This window comes from Phymastichus coffea, unplaced genomic scaffold (assembly GCF_024137745.1).
Source record: "Phymastichus coffea isolate CEN01 unplaced genomic scaffold, Cenicafe_Pcof_1.1 PCOF00155, whole genome shotgun sequence".
NCBI classification, from domain to species: domain Eukaryota; kingdom Metazoa; phylum Arthropoda; class Insecta; order Hymenoptera; family Eulophidae; genus Phymastichus; species Phymastichus coffea.
Window position 1 is genome coordinate 334,341 of NW_026706966.1, and position 16,687 is coordinate 351,027.

A 16,687-nucleotide genomic window follows, 5' to 3' on the forward strand; every position below is an offset into this window, starting at 1 on the left:
TCCAAAAGAGGAATCTGAGTTTTTTCTTCTCAACCACACATTTCCTACTGTTAATATAATCATACCAGCACACATAAAAACATAATAATGATAATGATAATTGAATTCAGCTGAAAGCCGCAAGTACATTACGTCGCCGACATTTCGAGAAACAAGATTTCTCTCTCGCTCGTCTGTCGGAGTACCATTATTTTCAATCTCGTCGCTTCGGCCATCAAACGCGCGCAAACGGAAACAGGAAAGACAAAAAGGTATGAAAAGAGTTTTGATGGGAGAAAGAGAGAGAGAGAAAGTGAGCGAGCAAATGATAGAGTAAGTGAAAGAAGAGAGAAGAGAGGGAGAGAGCAAAAACGAGAGCCCGAATGAGTCGAAAGTTTAAAACGAGAAAAAGGAGATCCCGTCTCTTTCTACCTCAAATGTATACGAAGGCCCTTTTCGCCCATCATCAGGTCCTAGATTATATAGACACAGTATATAGACCCGGGGCTTCTTTTTTCCTATTTTTTTTTGTTTGATCATTTTTTACCTTTTCTTTCGTGTTTCCGCTGCGGAGATTAATTAGCTTCTAGACGCAAAACTTCTTTTTGGTGCGCGTTCATTATAGCCCGGCGCTTTCTCAAACTCTTCGTGTGATATTCGGCTTGGTGTAATGTTCATTCTGAAAAGTCTCTGAGTTTTTGCTACAAATCTTAAACTTCAAGTCACATTTTTCGCTTTGTAAATGAAGTTTACAGACCTCTTCGGAGTCGTGAAGATAAATATAAGCATTAATGCTTTAAGCAAAAATTTAGTTAATCTCGCTGGCAAACATTAAAACACATCGGCATAGCGATGAAATTGTGAGCACATGTTGAACATAAATATTTAAGATGAACGTCAGTACATCTCTTCTTTTTCTATATATCTCAAAGTAAAGCTATACAACACAATCGATTAAATATGTATCACAACATATATCGTCGTCGGAAGATTGATCACATCCTGTGTTGTGTATGTGTGATTTCTGATAGACTGATGATGATCGTGAAGGATGAGGCTTATATTGAAAAAAAGAGTTTTTGGCTGATCGTAAGAAGTATACGAAGCTTACGTCTTTTCTTCTTCTTTTTATTTTTTTTTTTACGAACTTCGAAGAGCTCGATCGGCGTGGTCGTTAGTCCTTGGCGCGTCCGTAACCACCTAACTGTGCGTGAAGAGAAGTTTGAAGCCTGTAATCAAAGAAAATGAAAATTCCAGAGCAAGAGCCGCGCGTGTAATTACAAAACCGTTTTCACTATATATGCATGCATCGCACGTGTACATATACCTGGAAAGTATGTAAACGACATTTTTTCTTCCCTACACGCCTATAAGAAAATGCATCGCATGGCTTTTCCCAGACGTCTTTCGCAAAATAAATAAAATTAAAAAAATAAATCATGTTAAAATATAATCTTAATGACGAGAAAGAGGGAGAGAGAAAGGAAGAGAAAGGGAGAGAGGGAGAGAGGGAGAGAACGAGAGAGGGTCCCTCTTTTTGCGCGCAGGTGAGTATATAATATCCCCACTCCGCTCTCGGTCTCTCTGTTCGCGGGGTCCGTTTTCTCGAGCTCTCGTCGCGGGGTCACATTCCAAGATGGCCGGGCCCAAGGAATGCAGCGCCGCAGCCCCTCTCCACTGTCCGTTCTAAAAGCAAACGCTGCGGTAGACAAGTGCAGTCCGATGAGATTCGCGAAGCATGTTATCATTTACCACCTGTAGCCGATGTCGCAGCGGGACATGTCCGAGGTAAGCTGTGCGCGAAGGAACGTCGAAGGACAAATATTGCACACACGCGTACAACACACCTGTTGCTTGAGCGCGAGGGCTATGTAGCAAATCGGCTCGAGATCGGTGCTTTTTGTTTGCTTTTTCGCTTACTCTCTCTCTCTCTCTCCCTCTTGTTCTTTCTCTCTCTTTCTCTCTCTCTCTCTCTCTCTCTCTCTCTCTCTTGCTCTCTCTCGTTCTTTTTCTCTCTCTATCTAGTTACTGTATACTAGATGCTATTTGAAATTTTCTTCGGTGCATCCCGAATTCTATGCGCGAACGTGAGATTTAATACAACAGTTTTATTTGCAAGTTCGATCATTGTGTGCTTGTGTTGTTGAAGTGATTCTGGTGCGCGGCATCATTGTGCGGCTTTCTAAATGGTTTTTTTTTAAATCGTAGAGAGCTCGGCTCGCTCTCGGATGATGGGTATTTTTTATTGACGGTCGTGCGGGAAGTTTAACCAGTGACGTGCGCACACGAGCTCGCGGCTAATTATCGAGTTTCCTGCCTGCGTGGATTATTCTCGGAGTTGAAGAGTTCTACGCGGAAAGTCGTATGTAAACTTTTTCGCGTGACACTTTAGAGAAAAACGAAGTGGCGCAAAGAGAAAAAAGTGGATTGTTGGAATACATTTCAAGTGTTTAAAATAAAAAGAAACTTCACGCAAAGTTTAGGTTACTAGAAGCTTACCAAGATACTACGCATACACATACTCTCTCTCTGTAATTGTTTTTCTTTCTCTCGCAATCTATAATTAAATCTCTCGTAATTTTTGGAGCACGTTGGTGAATAAATTGTACAGCAAATGAAAGCAGACAGTGTATGATAATAACCGGCGACGAAGAAATTAAAAATTCGAATTTCGGATGTTTGAAAGGTGGAGCCCGAAGGTTCGTCAGCGTTGGCCGATGGATCAAGGGCTTTGTTCCTGGAGACTGTGCGCCGAAGTAATGCAGCATGTCAGAACGGCGATTACTCTTTAGCCGCTACGCTTTACACCGAGGCACTTGCCCTTGATCCCCTCAGTCATGTACTTTATTCCAACCGATCGGCTGCTAGACTCAAGATGGGCATGTTTGCCTTGGCGCTGCAGGATGCTGTTAGGGCTACGGAGCTTAGTCCACAATGGCCAAAGGTATGTTTGTGCCAAAGTAAATATTTTTCGGTGTTGTGGGATAAATATTTGAAGAGAGTATTGTTTGGTCAAATTTTCGGAGCTCGGATCAACGTATTTATTTGTTATTTTATTCATTATTTTTTTCTATATGAATTTCCAATTCGAAGGATCCTATAATATATTTTTGGAAGGCCTACTCTTTATTTATTTAAGTTTTCTTTTCCGTATTTTGAATAATTGTTTAATGATTACCGCGATCTTTATATTATTTCTGGTAACAGAGGGCAAGATGTAATCTTAATGTTGTTTACATGCATTAAGGTAACATTTTAGAGTATTTTTTCTTTTTTACCTATGCTATTTAGTTAAAGATAGCTTGAGTGTTGGTAAAAATTATCACGAGCAATGGAAGTTTAATTTTCAAGAAAATTGTAATTCTACAAATTTAATAATTAAAATTAAAATTATAATTAAAATATGACACTAAAGAGGTAAGAATCTCCAAAATCTGCTCAAAAGCCTGAAAGTGCCTGAAACTTTGAGATAATCTTAAAAATCGGCAAGTTTTTGAAAAGTCATAAAATTATAAGAAGTTGTGAGGCGACGACGATCACTCTTGGAGATCCTCTGAGATTTCAGAAAATCATCACGATTCAATAGAGTAGTAATCTGCCGTTATAATATTTGTGTAAACCCGCAAACTACAATTTGACGTTTATACTCAGGCATACTACCGGCAAGGCGTAGCTCTACAATGCCTGGGTCGTTACGGCGAGGCTTTGGTAGCCTTCAGCGTAGGCTTAGCCCGAGAGCCAAGCAACCAGCAGTTAATCTCAGGTCTGGTGGAGGCGTCTTTGAAATCACCATTACGTACGACTCTGGAGCCGACATTTCAGCAGCTTCAGGCGATGAAACTCGACGAGTCGCCGTTTGTAGTGATATCGGTTGTCGGCCAGGAGCTACTTGGCGCCGGACAATACAGAGCTGCAGCTGGTGTACTCGAAGCCGCATTGTCAATTGGCTCGTGTAGCTTGAAATTGAGGGGCAGCGTGTTCTCGGCGTTGTCGAGCGCTTACTGGGCGCTCAACTCACTGGACAAGGCGATTGGGTATATGCAGCAGGATTTAGGTAGGTGCATATATCTCGTGCATTCTTTGTGTTTATTCTGGATTCGTATTAGCGATGAGCCGATCGTGGAGCACACGCTCGTTCGTTTTATTTTACGAAAAAAAAGACGATGCCTATGTTCCGATGATCGACACGCTTTACGCGACGACAATTGCCAATGTAAAGAGAGAAAAATTGTGATCTCACAGAAGTGGCACGTTCGCTGGGCGACACGCAAGGCGAATGTCGTGCCCACGGCAATCTCGGCTCGGCTTACTTTAGCAAGGGTAGCTTCAAAGAAGCACTCACAGCTCACCGCTACCAGCTCGTGTTAGCGATGAAGTGTAAGGACACCCAAGCAGCGGCATCGGCGTTAACGAGTCTTGGTCACGTGTATACGGCGATTGGTGATTTACCCAATGCACTTGCCTCGCACAAACAATGCGTTCAACTGGTGAAACAAATCGGTGACAAATTACAAGAGGCTCGAGAGATCGGCAACGTCGGTGCCGTTTATCTTGCCATGGGCGAATTTGAAAGCGCGGTGAGTAATCATCGAGAAAGACCTCTTCTTTGCTAAAGACGACAAATAATTTCATCTCGCTCGATTCCCTTCAGGTTGACTGCCATACACAGCACCTAAGAATAGCACGTCGCCTGGCTGATAAAGTCGAAGAGGCGCGAGCTTTCAGTAACTTGGGCTCCTCTCACCACTTTCGACGAAACTTCGGCCAAGCCATGACGTATCACGAGAATGTGTTGAGAATCGCTCAAGAATTAGGTGACAAAGCCATTGAAACGCGTGCCTACGCAGGACTTGGACATGCAGCTCGTTGTGCTGGTGACTTGCGGCAAGCAAAGCTCTGGCATCAACGTCAATTAGACGTTGCCTTAACGACGAAAGATAAGGTTGCCGAGGGTCGAGCTTGCAGTAATCTCGGCATCGTGTATCACATGTTGGGCGATCACGATGCTGCATTAAAACTGCATCAAGCCCATCTTGGCATCGCTAGGACGCTTGGCGATCGAGCTGGCATGGGCCGAGCTTATGGGAACATTGGAAACGCTTACAACGCGCTCGGCTACTACGAGCAAGCTATCAAGTATCATAAGCAGGAGCTTACCATTAGTAAAGAGGTACGTCTTGTAAATGAAGTGCTGAGCTACTATTAGAAATTGCATTAAATTTTTGTACAGGTAAACGACAGAAGTTCCGAAGCAAGTACCCACGGAAACCTCGCCGTAGCCTACCAAGCGGTACAAAGCCATGAAGCAGCGTTACGCCATTATCGTGCCCACTTAGCCATAGCACGGGAACTCAAGGATGCAGCGGGCGAAGCTTGCGCCTTACTTAATCTCGCCAATTGTTTATCCTCGAGAGGACGATTCGAGGAGGCCATACCGTATTACGAGAATTACCTAATGCTCTCGCAAGAGTTACACGACGTCGAGGGTGAGGGCAAAGCTTGCCATTTTTTAGGGTACGCACATTACTGTCTAGGTAACCATCGAGAAGCCGTGAGGTATTACGATCAGGACCTGGCGTTAGCAAAGGATCTGCAGGATAAGTCCGGAATGGGTAGAGCTTATTGCAATCTTGGATTAGCTCATCTTGCGCTAGGTAATTTGGACACTGCCTTGGAGTGCCAGAAGTATTATTTAGCCATAGCCCACATGATGAAAAACGTGGCAGGCAAATTCCGCGCGCTGGGTAACATTGGCGACTGCCTGTTACGTCTGGGTGACATCGACGAGGCCATAAAGATGCACCAGCGTCAGCTGAATCTTGCGCGTCAAGCGGCCGATCGTAGCCTCGAGGCTGCAGCTTACGGTGCACTGGGAGTAGCTCATCGAGCAACTAGAAATCTTGACAAAGCCTTGGGTTTTCACACACAAGAATTGACGCTGAGGCAGGAAGCAAGTGACTTGAGAGGCGAATGCAGAGCACACGGTAATCTCGGCGCGGTACACATGGCGCTTGGCCAATACACTCACGCTGTCAAGTGTTACCAAGAGCAACTCGACAGAGCCAGGGAATTGGGCGACTCAAGCGTCGAAGCGCAAGCTTTGGGCAACATGGGCATTGCTAGATTGAATATGGCTCACTACGAAGATGCGATTGGTTACTTTGAGCAACAGTTGACTACTTTGGAACCACTTGTCAGCAATGTCGCCTTGCTCGATAAAGCTCGTGCTTTGGGTAACTTGGGCGACTGTTACGAAGCGTTGGGAGATCCAAATGAGGCGATCAAGTATCATGAACAGCAACTTGCCGCGGCAGCTCGTTTGCGAAGCACCAAAGATCAAGAGCGAGCTTATCGTGGGTTGGGCAGAGCTAGAGAAGCGTCTGGCAACTTTCAGGAAGCTCTAGTGTGTTTCGAAAAGAGATTGTTAGCAGCTCACGAAGCTGATAGTCCAGAAGCAAGAAGTGCAGCTTACGGCGATCTCGGAAGAATTCACGCAGCGATGAGTAACTATGAGCAGGCAGTTAGTTGTCTAACTCATCAATTAACTATCGCGAGGAATCTCGGAGACAAAGCTGCCGAGGCTGAAGCTGCTAGTGGACTCGGCGCGGTGCATCTGTTGATGGACGATCATAATGCAGCGTTGCAACATCACGAATTGGAACTCACGATCGCTGAAAGCCTCGAGGACACAGGATTGCAAGCTCGAGCCTGTGCTAATTTGGCTGCTACGCAGGAAGCTCTGGGCCAGCTGGAGGAAGCTGTGAAGTTACAGGAACAGTCGCTGAGCCTCGCTGCGGCGGCTTCTGATTTACCTGCTAGGGCAGCTGCTTTCTCGAGTCTTGGACGATTACATCATCTAGGCGGTGATTTACCGCGAGCATTAAGCTACTTACAATCTGGACTTTCGTTGTACGAGAGCCTGAATCAGCGAGAAGAGGCAGCTCGATTACGCCATCGACTGGGTTTAGTACACTGGGAAGCGGGCGAAGCATCGATAGCCGTTGAACAGTTGGAAAAAACTGTAACTTTGTTAGAATCTCTTAAAGGACAGAATTTTAATTTAACAATTCTGCCTAGTTTTAACAAGCAGCCCAATAGAATAGAATTATTAATACAGACATATCGTATGCTGCAAAAAATTCTGGTTAGTCTTGAAAGAGCTGAAGAAGCCCTTACTTGGGCTGAAAGGTCGAGGAGAATGAAAGAAGGCGCGAGCGGCGATGCTACTCATTATTCAGAAATCGTTGATCGACAACGAGGAATTGTTCTGTACTACAGGTAAGTTCGCTGCATTCAAAAATATTTCTAATGGATTCCACGTATCAACATCATAAAATTCTAGTGAGATAGACGATGAGCTACACAGTTGGTGTCTAGCACCAGGTCGCGGCCTTTTGCGATTCCACTCAACAAGCTTAGCTGACAGTCCGTCTCTGGAAAAACGCGTGACGGAGGCACGAGAAGCTTTGCTACTTGGTGATTCGGCGTGTGACCCTGCGACACTAGACGATAATTGTCAACCGAAAATACCAAGTCGTGGTCATCATCTCAACGCTAGTTCGTACAGCTTGAGCAGTCTCTTTAGCGTTGGTTCTCTTAGCTCAAGAGCTGGTAGTGCCAGATGGGCACAACAACGTGGTGGTCCAGTTTGGCAACCACCTGCAGCTCTTCAGAGTTTATACGAGTTGATGTTAACGCCGTTCGAAGATTTGCTACCGTTGCCGAGAAAAGAACTGACCCTTGTGGTTGAAGAATCTTTGTATCTAGCGCCGTTACCTGCTTTGCAAGCTAGCGCTGGTATGATTCATAACAACGTTTAACTTTCGAGTAAGTATTCAGTTGACAAACAATATAATCATTTTTCGGTTTTCAGGTGAAGATTACCTTTGCGAGAGATTCTCTTTATTAGTGGTACCTTCTCTAAGTGCACTTAAACGACGTGCTAAAACGCCGATGCCAGAGGGTAGTGCCACAGTAGCTGCTCTCGTCGTTGGTAATCCAGTCGTACCGGAGAAGACTCGCGAAGAACATGGATGGACCGAAAGTTTATCGTCTGCTGAGACTGAGGCTAATATCGTTGCTGAACTACTGGAAACTAGACCTGTAGTCGGTGCGTGTAAATAGTTTAAAAAAGACAATGTTTTTTCGATGTGATTTTTTGTCAATTTAATAAATTTTAGGTATCGAGGCAACTCGCTCAGCTGTACTCCGCAGCCTACCCGACGCCGAATGCATACATATGACGTTGCCAGTTTTCTGGACAGATAATCCAAGCTTCGCTCTTTCCGCTGAGCAGTGCGAAGAACCAAGCGATAAGCCAGAATATCTTCTCGACTGTTGCGCAGATATACAACGATTGTCAGCGCGACTAGTCGTCGTATCAAGTAGTCACTGGAGTAACGATCCCAGTACTACCATCGACGTACCTGGAGTTCAACGTCTCGTTCGTGCACTTATCAAAGCTGGAACTCAATGCGTTCTCATCGGTATGTGGCCTATACCACCTACTGCTGGAAGTATTCTGTTAAGGGCGTTCTACAGTGCCATGCTGCAAGGGCAAAAAGCTTCGAGGGCTCTCGCTGAGGCTATGCAGACTGTGCAACATACTAGGCATTTTGCTCATCCGGCCAATTGGGCTGGTTGGTTACTTTTGGGTGGGGATACGCGATTGTCTAATAAGGTCAGCAATCACAACATTTTTTCTGATATGCAAATTGCTTGGCGCATTTAAATAACATTTTTATTTTTTCCCAGGTGGCATTAATGGGTCAAGCATTAGCCGAACTTTTGCGCAGCGGTCCTGAACAATGCAGAGATGCACTTCGGGTAACACTTCATCTCGTTGAAAAGTCACTACAGCGAATTCATTGCGGTCAGAAAAACGCCATGTATACCACACAAAAAAGCATCGAGAACAAAGTTGGCACCGCTACCGGTTGGCGTGAACTACTCATGTCAGTTGGATTCAGATTCGAACCAGCGGGTAATGGTATACGACCGTCGGTATTCTTCCCTCAAAGCGATCCAGAGGAGAGATTGACAAGATGTAGTGCGAGCTTGCAAGCTCTCTTAGGACTTGGTCAGCAGTCGTTACACGCGCTTGTTCGATTACTGCAGGTAAGAGGTTTGAGCGATTTCTCGTTTATTGATTTTGGAGTTACTCTACGGCCTGTTTTCAGGCACCGGAAGCAGCGGAAGACGTTATTGCGGCTATGCGACGTGCAAGCTGTGCGATCGAAGGTCAAGAAATCAGACTACCTGTTCGAGTTTGGCGTGCTACTGGTTCACACGAGCTTTTCGCTAGTTTAGGATTCGATTTGATGGAAGTTGGTCAGTTAGAGGTGACTTTGAGAACTGGAAAACAAGCCTCGAGACGTGCAGTGCAATTTGCACTTCAGGCGTTACTCGCACTATTCGGTAAGTGTATTTTTTTGATCAAAATCTGATATATTTATTAGAATAATCGTTGATAATCGACATTTCCAATTTTTTAGATACTCAAGAAGCTCCAAACAGTTTGAGTTTAGATTCAAGCAGTTCGATGGAAAGTTTAGCATCTGTTCCACAAACAGACGGGCGACTTTCCGAAAGACCATGCGGTGCCTTTGCTAGCTACGTGAGACATCGTGGTGAACCTGATGGCAAGACTATGGAAACACCTAGTTTGTCACTTTCACGACTCAACTGTCCAAACGGTCACGGTATGTTAGGAAAAAATTTCTTTTGTAGATGAATTCGTAAATTTCATTTTTAATCAACTTTTAGACGAAGAAATTGAAGCTTATGGGCCAATTACACCGGCAGGTTCAACACGACCGCGCAATCACTATCAAGATCAGATTAGCGGTAACGTTCGCCCTGCTTCAAGTTCAAGCGGTTCGATTACCGATTGGGAAAGCGCTGGACAAAGCACGGTTCTCCGGCGTCAACCTCTACCTTCTCTTCCACCTTTAGTTCTCGAACGATTGAGTGTACGCACTGAGCTCGGTACTACGTGTTCTCGAAAATCATCGCAATCGAACAACACTGAGCCAACGAATAAACATCAAGAGTCCTTGCAAAATTCTGAACTGCCACATCATAGCCACACTAATGTGAGAAAGATGACAAGTCTCACACGCGAGCTGACGCCTACTATTTCGGATGTCTATCACGAAAGGAATATTGGTTTGGGTTTAGCTCCGTCGTTGTCAAAATTATTGGAGGAAGTCGGCGGTTGTCCTGTTTCTGAGAACGAAGAACCACCTGAGATGAATGTCATTGTTGGGCATAGTCAAACTACCAATTGGTTGCAGAGCGATGCGGAACTTTGTCGCAGGGATGAAGCTGATGGACGATCTATAGCCGAGTCGCAGTGCAGCGCAACAAGTAGTAATAAAATTCGTAGAAAAGCTCCACCACCTCCGGTTTAAAAGAAAGAACTTTTACATAGTTTTAATATTTATGAGTAACAATGGTATACCTCGTAATGTAGTACGTACTGAAAATATTCTGAGAATATTTCATTGAGTTTTAAAATTAATTTGGTTGTAAAATTATATAAAGAGCAACAGATTTATTTTTTGGCATAAAACGTGATTTGCGAAAATATGGTTTTAAGATATTCTAAGAATATTTTTATATAGCCTTAGTTCAGTGGGATGATTCTCTATAGGGAAAAAGATTAGAGAAAAAAATTTATTTCTTGGACAATTCTTTAGCTTATTTTACTTTTAAATGACAGCTTTCTAATGAGTTTACAGAAAAATTTTCCATCATAACGTAAGTATGGGAAAGGTAATGGACTGAAAGTAAACTTTCTTTTCTGTTTCAATATTTGAGGCAGATTTTATTAGCATTAATCAGATTCTTAAAAGTAGTAGCAGAATTAGCAGAAGTTTGTTCAATTTAATTGTGTCGTCTACCAATTGAATAGAAAAATGTATTATAAAAAAATTTACTAGTAACTATGTACATTTTATGCAGATAAATAAATTGGTTGATTTTAGAATTAGTAATTAATTTTGGCTATTTATTTAACTAAAATTTATTTTGAAATTGCCTTAAATTTTTAATAAATTTTATAAAAATGTGAGTTTTACTGGAAGCTTTGCATAACAGCAAGGTTCATAGTTAGTTAAAAATTGTAAACATAATCCTGTTCCAAGACATTTTGATACAATATAAATTAATAGAGCTTCAAATGTCCTGTTACTTGATCAATAAGATGAACAGGCCCTGGGCCAACACCACATACTGTCCTGCTACCAGGTGCAACTTGTGTCTGACCAGCATCACGTACTACATTTGATAAAAGTCCTACTGCTTTTGCATGTTTGTGTATTTCTAGTAACTGTTCTTCAGTTTCACACTAAAAAAACAAAGTCAAAATCATGTTAAATTCATAAGTTAGTTTTTAACCTGACAGTGAAATAAGACTTACTCTTAGGGCAATTTTTGTTTGACGAGATAACTCCCAATCTTTCAACACCTTTGGATGTTTTAAGGCTTGTTTATAGGCAGCGACTGCTGCATGAGCACATTGAGCTGCTACTTTACCCTTTCCCATTTTCAAATCATTCCTGACAACTAAAACTAACTTGGAGTACCTTTCTTCGTCCTCCCAACTTTCATCTGACGAAGAGTCATTGGATTTAGAGTCAGTATACAATGATGAGTATTCCTATTAAATTGCAACTTATTTTTTTAATGAAATGTTTAATGGTAAACACTGTCAACCATTGACATTAATGGCAATAATGTAATGTTAAATTTACCGTGTCTTCAGTTGCTTGCAGTTCTTTCCTCCTGAAAACTTTATAAAATCCATAACTAAAAAGTAATGTTAATGGTACAGAGACAAATGAACTTTTTAAATATTCTAATACTTCATAGACAAAGCTCATTATAATAGTAATTTATATATTACTGAGGCAAATAACTGTCGCATTAACGTCTTTTAAGCCGCGCTTTACACCACGTTGTTGTGATGCGATCAGAGATCGTTGTCCACATAACCTCACATTTCTAGAGTATTTTAGTGCTATGAATGTAGGGATTTTGTACATTTCATCAATTTCTGTAAAGATATTTGAAATTTTGACTGTACTAAATATTTTAATTTGTAAATAGGATTTTCTTAACGTTGAATATTTTTAGCATATAACTGAATACTTATATAATTTAAAAAAATAACTTTGACTAGATGATTACTTTATAAGATTTGTTTTAAGTGTATAATAAATATAAATGTTTTATATAACATTTATACATAAAATTTATACAAAACAGTCATATTAGTTTCTTTTTTATTTATCACACACTATTTAACATTGAACAAAGGATCAAGTACCCTCAAAAATTCTTTTTCAAACTGTTCAATTGAAAATCTATTTACAGAAGCTCTAGCAGCATTGCGAATAGTGTCTCTTTCATGTGGTGTCATTTTTATGATGTAGGCCATTGTTTGAGCATATTCTTCGGCGGTCTGAGCCAAAAATCCAGTTTGTGACCCAGTTTGAGTTTCAATAATGTCAGCTCTTGGACCACCTGATGCATGAGCTACCATAATCAAACCTGCTGCCATACACTCTACAACACTTATTCCAAAATGTTCGTTGTACATTGTATGCAAGCCTATCATTGACTGTTGAAGTTGGTCGATTAGTTCCGAGTAAGATATATTCAAGTGAAATTCTATATTTTCATCTAAGGCAAAGTGTTTTGACAAGTCTTGCATATCCTTTACACGTACTTCATCCTCATAATTACGAGTTGATCCAATCAACACCAGGCGTATTTTTTTCCATGCATCTTCACCTAGTATCGATCTCAATTCATACATAGCTCTAAGCATAAGAGGATGATTTTTTTCAGGCCTAAATTGTGCAACGGAAACTATGCGTACAATATCGCCTTTTTCTTCATCAGTAATCAATGGTAAATTGACTAGTTTTTCTATATCACAAGGAGGATAAATACGATGAGTTTTCAGTGGACATTTCCAAATTGAATTGATATGATCTTCAGTCCAAGAAGAGTTGACCATAACAATATCTGCAGCTCTTCCAACAAGACCATATAAGAATGCAAATATCTTGTAGTAGGTCATTTTGGCTGCTGTTAAAAATGGATTTCTAGCTATCACTCTGCGATTATTATGTCGAATCACTCTACGGTAGACATATTGCAACATTTCTACAGAAATTGTAGGATAATGAGTATAAGATGCTACTTTGCAATTACCTATGTATTTAAATAAGGGATATGTGAATGCATATCCCATTGTATCTATGAATATATCTGGTTGAAGAAGAGTCATTGCTTCATACCCAAGCCAAATAGAACCCAAACTTTGGCCAAGTAATGTAAAGTATGGATATTTATCACTTTCTATCCATTTTCTTTGAAACAGATATATAAATTCAATATTATCTTTAATTTTAATATTGAACACTTTTTCAACATTACTAAGAATTTTATTTCTGTCAGCATCTAAATCTCCAGTGTAGATATAAATTTGAAGATTATCGTATTTTGATTGCAAGGCCTTAACTCCAGTCCAAAGTACTCTCTCTCCTCCTCCACCAGCATTACAATACGGATGAAAGATTCCAACAGTAATTTTGTCATTCTTTTTTTTACGACTCCTCGTGAATCTCAGTTTCAAAAATATCATGAGAATTAACGGTACGAATATAATACTCAGAACAACACATGATAACACTAATTTTGTTATTTCAAGCAAATCAGGTAGTGTGGACATCATAATTCACTAATATTTATAAAAAATAAGGATATTTGCTAAATACAATCTTTTAAATAAATTTTTACGAAATAGATATCATTTAAAATTTTAGGAAAAATTTTACCATATCTTCTGATTATTAAGTTTATTCTTATCATTAATTCCACGTATGAAAAAATGACGTTCGTCTTTTCGTAATCATATATAAACATAACCTAAACTTAACTTAAATTTGAGAAAAGAAACGGATAGAAATTCGGAAGTCAGGATCAGGAAACGAAAATTGATTTTTACGAAACGGCTGCTTCTATTGAGAAGTAATTAACTTAATTTAAACACAAAACTAAAGTGTTAATTGAAACTTATATATATATATATATATATAAATAAGGAAATATTTTATCTTATAGTAATATAAATAGAAAGAATTAAAAATATTTTTTACAAAATATTTTATTATAATTGTTTAAAGTTTTATTCATATACATTTTACAGAATTCAAAAATAAAAAAGTATATACTTGTAAAAATGTTATTGTAGAACAATACAATTTTAGAGTAAGATTACAGTGTGTACAAGTAACAAGTATTAACAGCAAAAAATTTTTCAATATATGAAAATCATTATGAGTACAAATAAAACTACTTGCCAGACTTAACTTTATGTAGTTAACTGTTTAAGTTACTAACTTTTTTTATTGACTTATCGGTATATAATCACACATTTCAAGTATTTTATACTTTCACAAAAATATTTTTTTCATTTGCTCTTTGTAGAAATTCTAGTTTTTTAGCACTTCAGCCTTGTTAATTATTAGGTATTTATAAATATAAAAATTATTTTGTTGCATTTTAATAAAAATATATTGTATGAGAAGTAAGTTTCTCAACATAGGAATGTTTTGCTTGTTACATTAAATTACTTTCATCAGCAAAAGCAACAAAATATTATTTATTTACTAACATTTGTAAAATACTTGTTTATAGATTGAAATAGATCATATCAAGTTACCAGCAAAGGTATGGCATAAAATTTAATATGAATTTGAATGAGTAGGTCTGAACATTATAGATAGAGACAAACTTTGATACATTCTAGTATTCCAAAATATTTAAGCACCTTACATTTGGCATAATTTTGATAAACATTCCACAAACACTGAAAAGAATTTTTCGAAAAGATACATACAAATTTAGTATTTTGAAATGTAATGCATGAAGGTGAACAATGCTAAAATAACAATGACAATACTACAAATTGTTACACTTTGAGGTTAAATACCATTCCTAGGAATTGTTCATAGTGAATTGTGATAACACCATCCATATCTGTGTCAAATTGTCTGAATGATGCTGTCAAAGTCTGAAAAAATGTTTGTAACAAGTTTGCTTTTGTTATTATTTAGTATGATTGAACTAAATTAAAATAAATCTTACTTACATGTAAAACAACACAGCATTGAATAAAATCATCAAAATATATAGTTCCTCTGCCAGCTCTGTCGTATTTGCGCATCAGAGTGCTGATAAGATTATCCGATAAACGATATCCAAAGCTTGTGAGTGCAGTTTTCAACTCATTTCGATCTATGTTTCCACTACCATCTCTATCAAAGGATCTGAAGCAATTTTGCCAGTCAGTGACATATTTCCATAAAGCTCCAAATTCCTCAAAGCTGACAGTTCCAGAGCCTTTTTTATCGAACATACCTGAAGAATTTTCAGTTGGTTTGTCATAGTCAAACATACCTGAATGAATAAAATGAAGCAGTAGGCAACAGTTAAAATATTACCTGTCAAACCCAATGCATATAAGCTTTTTTGTGCAACAAGACATTGTATATCATAGTAACTGTACATTGATAAAAAAAATCATTCTTCAGAAACATGTAGCATAAATACTTTAGTGTAAAAAAATTACATTGGATTGTAGGTAAAAGAATTAAAATACACATTTACAGATACACACATACATGTTAGAAAGCTCATTATGAAGTAATGATAGTATAATGATAGTTTAATAACAGTATAATATTACTGAGCACAGTGAATATAACAGAACAAACCAGAATAAAAAATGAATGTTAATGAAAAAAGTATTTAAGCTATATATATTTTCAAGAATATTACAAAGCTTATCTTACCAATCATCATTCTAACTGTTTCTGGATTAAATGGTGTCCATGTTCCATTGGAAAGTGCCTGTTGCAATTCATCGGCAGAAATTTCTCCAGAACGATCCTTGTCGACTCTGATATGAAATATTATTCATTAATCAATTATCTTAGCAATTTAGATTAAGTATTGACTCAGCAATACAGTTTGGAGTGGAAAAAAATTATTCGTGGCAAATTAAATCATAATATGAAAAATGATAATGATTTCTACCTATAAATCAACAAACACTGGAGAAAGTTAAATGCAGTTAAGATTTTGCACATAAGATAGAAAAATCTAAAAATAGAACATTTCCAATCTGTCCCGTGGAGTAAGGTCACGGATAAACCATCAATCTCATGTGACAAGTCAATCAGTGTGTTGAATCATCGTAGATATATGTGCATTGGAAAATATAGACACGTCAGGTGTAGAAATTCAATACATTTACCTTTGAAATACATCCCAGAGAAACTCACGGCTGGGCATTGGCGATGCGAAAGCCATTATTCTTCTGATTCTGATTCTAACTGTATTTATTCTTAAACTTACTGTTGATCGGTGATGACCGTTACGGCTACTAATTTATCCACCTAACTTCTACGTGTGTAACTGCCTTCGCGGAACGGAACTTCACGTTTGAATAATCGTCTCCCACCGCTGATTGACTTTTATATTAATCCAAAATGTAGTAACGAGAATGTCCCCATCTTATTCCGTAACATGCAAGTCCTTCGATGAATTGAATACGTCATCGCGACGTAAGAGATCACGTGAGTCGAATACAGTATATATGTGTAGGCTCGTCTGTTAATGTGTGTGCGGA

The 16,687-nt window shown here is 39.2% G+C and overlaps 4 protein-coding genes across 5 annotated transcripts; 1 reads left to right on the plus strand and 3 right to left on the minus strand.

Moving 5' to 3' along the window:
• The first annotated feature begins 1,665 nt into the window (after positions 1-1,665).
• LOC131672651 (tetratricopeptide repeat protein 28) lies at positions 1,666-10,479 on the plus strand. The gene is made up of 13 exons (XM_058950038.1): positions 1,666-1,767; positions 2,666-2,923; positions 3,631-4,033; positions 4,222-4,556; positions 4,631-5,149; positions 5,210-7,257; positions 7,322-7,776; positions 7,853-8,089; positions 8,160-8,659; positions 8,734-9,096; positions 9,159-9,396; positions 9,474-9,680; positions 9,745-10,479. The coding sequence occupies exons 1-13, from the start codon at positions 1,744-1,746 to the stop codon at positions 10,389-10,391; spliced, it is 6,234 nt and encodes a 2,077-aa protein (XP_058806021.1). The 5' UTR covers positions 1,666-1,743; the 3' UTR covers positions 10,392-10,479.
• A 359-nt stretch (positions 10,480-10,838) lies between these two features.
• On the minus strand, positions 10,839-11,999 carry LOC131672653 (peptidyl-tRNA hydrolase 2, mitochondrial-like). The gene is made up of 3 exons (XM_058950040.1): positions 11,736-11,999; positions 11,402-11,641; positions 10,839-11,329 (listed from the first exon to the last, which is right to left on the minus strand). The coding sequence occupies exons 1-3, from the start codon at positions 11,862-11,864 to the stop codon at positions 11,147-11,149; spliced, it is 552 nt and encodes a 183-aa protein (XP_058806023.1). The 5' UTR covers positions 11,865-11,999; the 3' UTR covers positions 10,839-11,146.
• A 257-nt stretch (positions 12,000-12,256) lies between these two features.
• LOC131672652 (GDP-Man:Man(3)GlcNAc(2)-PP-Dol alpha-1,2-mannosyltransferase-like) lies at positions 12,257-13,915 on the minus strand. The gene is made up of 2 exons (XM_058950039.1): positions 13,830-13,915; positions 12,257-13,732 (listed from the first exon to the last, which is right to left on the minus strand). Exon 2 carries the CDS (start codon positions 13,724-13,726, stop codon positions 12,281-12,283), a length of 1,446 nt encoding a protein of 481 aa, XP_058806022.1. The 5' UTR covers positions 13,727-13,732; positions 13,830-13,915; the 3' UTR covers positions 12,257-12,280.
• A 253-nt stretch (positions 13,916-14,168) lies between these two features.
• On the minus strand, positions 14,169-16,573 carry LOC131672618 (programmed cell death protein 6). 2 transcript variants are annotated; one of them, XM_058949966.1, is made up of 4 exons: positions 16,313-16,573; positions 15,849-15,955; positions 15,146-15,453; positions 14,169-15,067 (listed from the first exon to the last, which is right to left on the minus strand). In XM_058949966.1, exons 1-4 carry the CDS (start codon positions 16,366-16,368, stop codon positions 14,966-14,968), a joined length of 573 nt encoding a protein of 190 aa, XP_058805949.1. In that variant the 5' UTR covers positions 16,369-16,573; the 3' UTR covers positions 14,169-14,965. The 2 variants fall into 2 exon arrangements, with proteins under 2 accessions (XP_058805949.1, XP_058805950.1); XM_058949967.1 differs by having other exon boundaries at positions 15,146-15,414; positions 16,313-16,571.
• Between the last annotated feature and the right edge of the window lie 114 nt (positions 16,574-16,687).